At 58.7% G+C, this 3,226-nt stretch overlaps 1 protein-coding gene across 1 annotated transcript; it reads left to right on the forward strand.

Moving 5' to 3' along the window:
- Positions 1–305: 305 nt before the first annotated feature.
- LOC108510456 (protein groucho-1) lies at positions 306–3,220 on the forward strand (the record flags this gene model as incomplete). Its single annotated transcript, XM_017840133.1, has 5 exons — positions 306–553; positions 1,010–1,157; positions 1,857–2,007; positions 2,588–2,664; positions 2,891–3,220. Coding segments are annotated over 5 exons (732 nt in total), but the record flags the coding sequence as incomplete, so codon positions are not given.
- Positions 3,221–3,226: the final 6 nt, after the last annotated feature.

Raw genomic sequence — 3,226 nt, forward strand, 5'->3', positions numbered from 1 at the left:
TTCCTCTTTCCCCCTTAATGTCTCTTTTCCTCTTCCCCCTTTAACATCTGCTTTCCTCTTCCCCCTTTATCATCTCTTTTCCTCTTTCCCTCTTTAACATTTCTTTTCCTCTTCCCCTGTCATCCTCCCTTTCCTCTTCTCCCTGTCACCATCTCTTTTTCCTCTTTTCTTGTCGCCCTCCCTTTTCCTCCTTACCCCCTTTAACGTACCTCTCCTCTTCCCCATTAACATCTCTTTCCTTTTCCCCTCTCCCCCCATCAACACCTGCTCCCCGTCCCCCCCGTGACCACACCTTTCCCCCCCAGAACAGGGATAACTACATCCGCTCCTGCAAGCTGCTCCCGGACGGCCGCACGCTGATCGTGGGGGGCGAGGCCAGCACGCTGACCATCTGGGACCTGGCGTCGCCCACGCCCCGCATCAAGGCCGAACTCACCTCCTCGGCCCCCGCCTGCTACGCCCTGGCCATCAGCCCCGACGCCAAAGTCTGCTTCTCCTGCTGCAGCGACGGCAACATCGCCGTGTGGGACCTGCACAACCAGACCCTCGTCAGGTGAGCGGCGTCTGCTCGGGGTCGGGGCCTTCCTGGGTGTGCTCTGCTGGGAGGAGCTCGGAGATCCTGGAATGGTTTGGGTTGGAAGCTCATCTTGAAGCTCATCTTGGTCCACTCCCCTGCCGTGGGCAGGGACACCTTCCACTAGCCCAGGTTGCTCCAAGCCCCGTCCAACCTGGCCTTGGGCACTTCCAGGGATGGGGCAGTCACAGTTGATATGGAATGATGGCAGGAACACTCTCTTGGTGCTGCACCATCCATCTTGTGGTGCTCATCTTTAAGTAAGCCCAGTACACTTCATGCTGCAGCTCCTCAGCAAAGGATGCTCCTGGATGGATTTCCAGGCGTGTTTGCTGTGGATAAGCCTCACAAATGACATCTGAGCACCTTGAACCAACCTCCATGCTTTTCTTAGCGTTCCCCATGCAGATTTCCATATTTTTTTCTGGTTCAAAGGCAATTCCAAGGCCACACAGATGGTGCCAGCTGCATAGACATCTCCCACGATGGTACGAAGTTGTGGACGGGGGGCCTGGACAACACGGTGCGTTCCTGGGACCTGCGGGAAGGGCGGCAGCTCCAGCAGCACGACTTCACCTCCCAGGTAACGGGCTGGGGACGACCTGGCCCCACTCTGCAGAGACCCCACGGAGGGGTTTGTCCCTCCATGGAAAGCAGGGCAGCTTGTTTGGCAGCTGGATCATGTGGGGCTGTGGGAGGGGGCTTTTCCTGCTGGGAAAATGGCCCTGTTGGCCCTGAGCGTGGCTGTTCCTGCTGTGTTTGGTGGAACCCAGGAGTGTTGGAGGCAGTAGGAGCTGTGGGGCTCCCTGGATCTGGTTTCAGCTTCTCTGTCCTCATTTCTCCATCCCTGCACAATCAGGCTGCCATTAGGAAGGCAGCACTTCCCATGGGATAGCTGTGGATGTAACAGGTTTCTGTGGGTGGAGTGGCTGCAGGGATCAGGATCCTGCCTCCTCCAGCAGACCCTCCCAGAGCCCTGATCCAGAGGGGCAAAGCTGGAATCTCAATTCCATTTGGCAAGTGCAGCAGCATCCAGGGGGCTGGAACCATCCAGGCATTCACAGCTCATGTGGCTGCTCCAAACACATGGATGTGCCTCTCCAAACCTGCTGCCCCAGTCTGGGGCTGCCCAGCAACCTCCACCCTTGCCGTAGATCCCAGAGTGGCTGGATTGGAAGGGACCTTGAAGCCCCTCTAGTTCCAGCCCTCCCTGGGGGGCTGTGGGCAGAGCTGGCGGGCGCAGCCCCCCCTGAGCATCCCCGTGTCCCACTTCCCACTGCAGATCTTCTCCCTGGGGTACTGCCCGACGGGCGAGTGGCTGGCAGTGGGCATGGAGAGCAGCAATGTGGAGGTGCTGCACCACACCAAGCCCGACAAGTACCAGCTGCACCTCCACGAGAGCTGTGTCCTCTCCCTCAAGTTCGCCTACTGTGGTAAGCGGCTCCCGCCCGAAGCTCTGTCCTTTTGGGGGTGGGTGGGGATCATGGAATGGTTGGGCTTGGGAGGGACCTTAATGAGCATCCACTCCCACCCCCTGCCATGGGCAGGGACACCTTCCACCAGACCAGGTTGCTCCAAGCCCCGTCCAGCCCAGCCTGGAACACTTCCAGGGATGGGAAACAGGGATACCTACGAGGAAGGGATGGTGTGTGGAACAGTGGGGGGGGCCGAACAAGGATGTTTCCAGTAGGATCCATCCCATGGATGATGCATTTGGGGGGTATCTCCATAAAACCACCCCAGCTGTGGTCGCCAGTGGCCACGTGGCATCGTGGGAGGTTGCAGGGAAGCAGCACCTGCCCTGTGTGACTGCTGGGATGTGTCCAATGGAGAGGGGCTGGACAAGCCTCTCTGGGGAATCTCCAGATTTTCCCATTTCTCCAGAATGGCCACTTTCTAAGGTCAAACAGCCAGAAGCCTGTGGGGCAGGGAGAGGTTGGCCCCGGGATCTGTCTGTAGGGGTGGCAATGGCAGTGTTTGTGCGACTGGTGACACCGTGTTTCCTGGGAACAGGGAAATGGTTTGTGAGCACTGGGAAAGACAACCTGCTCAACGCCTGGAGGACGCCCTACGGAGCGAGCATCTTCCAGGTAGGAGCCTCTTGGGAAGGGCAAGGAATGGGGGTTACACCCAGACCCCCTCTTGGTGTGATGCCTGGGGCTGCCAGCCCTGGAGAGAGGGAGGATCCTCTTGGGGTGGCCGGGTGGGTGCCCAGCCTGTGGGATGTGCTGATACCACCAGCGTGGAATGGCGCTTGGCGAGCCAGGGAAACCAAACTGACGGATGCTCTCCCCTCCTCCTTCCCCCTTTTCCCAGTCCAAGGAATCCTCGTCCGTCTTAAGTTGTGACATTTCAGCGGATGACAAGTACATCGTCACGGGCTCTGGTGACAAGAAGGCCACAGTCTACGAGGTCATCTACTGAGCGTGGAGTTTCTGGGAGGGCTGGCAGCTCCCGGCCCCGCAGGACTCGGGAAGCAGCGGGGGATGCCACGGGGTGGCCCAGGGACCGTGCCCGCTCCGAGGGGGCTCTGCCCGGCGTCCGCCACACACGGATTTATTTGGAGATCTGCGACTCTGGCACACGTTGGAGCCCTTAAACGGATGTTTCTTTGGTTTTTAGGGTCGTGGGGTTTCTTTTGATTTTTTTTTT

Source organism: Lepidothrix coronata, unplaced genomic scaffold (assembly GCF_001604755.1).
Source record: "Lepidothrix coronata isolate B3197 unplaced genomic scaffold, Lepidothrix_coronata-1.0 Scaffold933, whole genome shotgun sequence".
NCBI classification, from domain to species: Eukaryota; Metazoa; Chordata; class Aves; order Passeriformes; family Pipridae; genus Lepidothrix; species Lepidothrix coronata.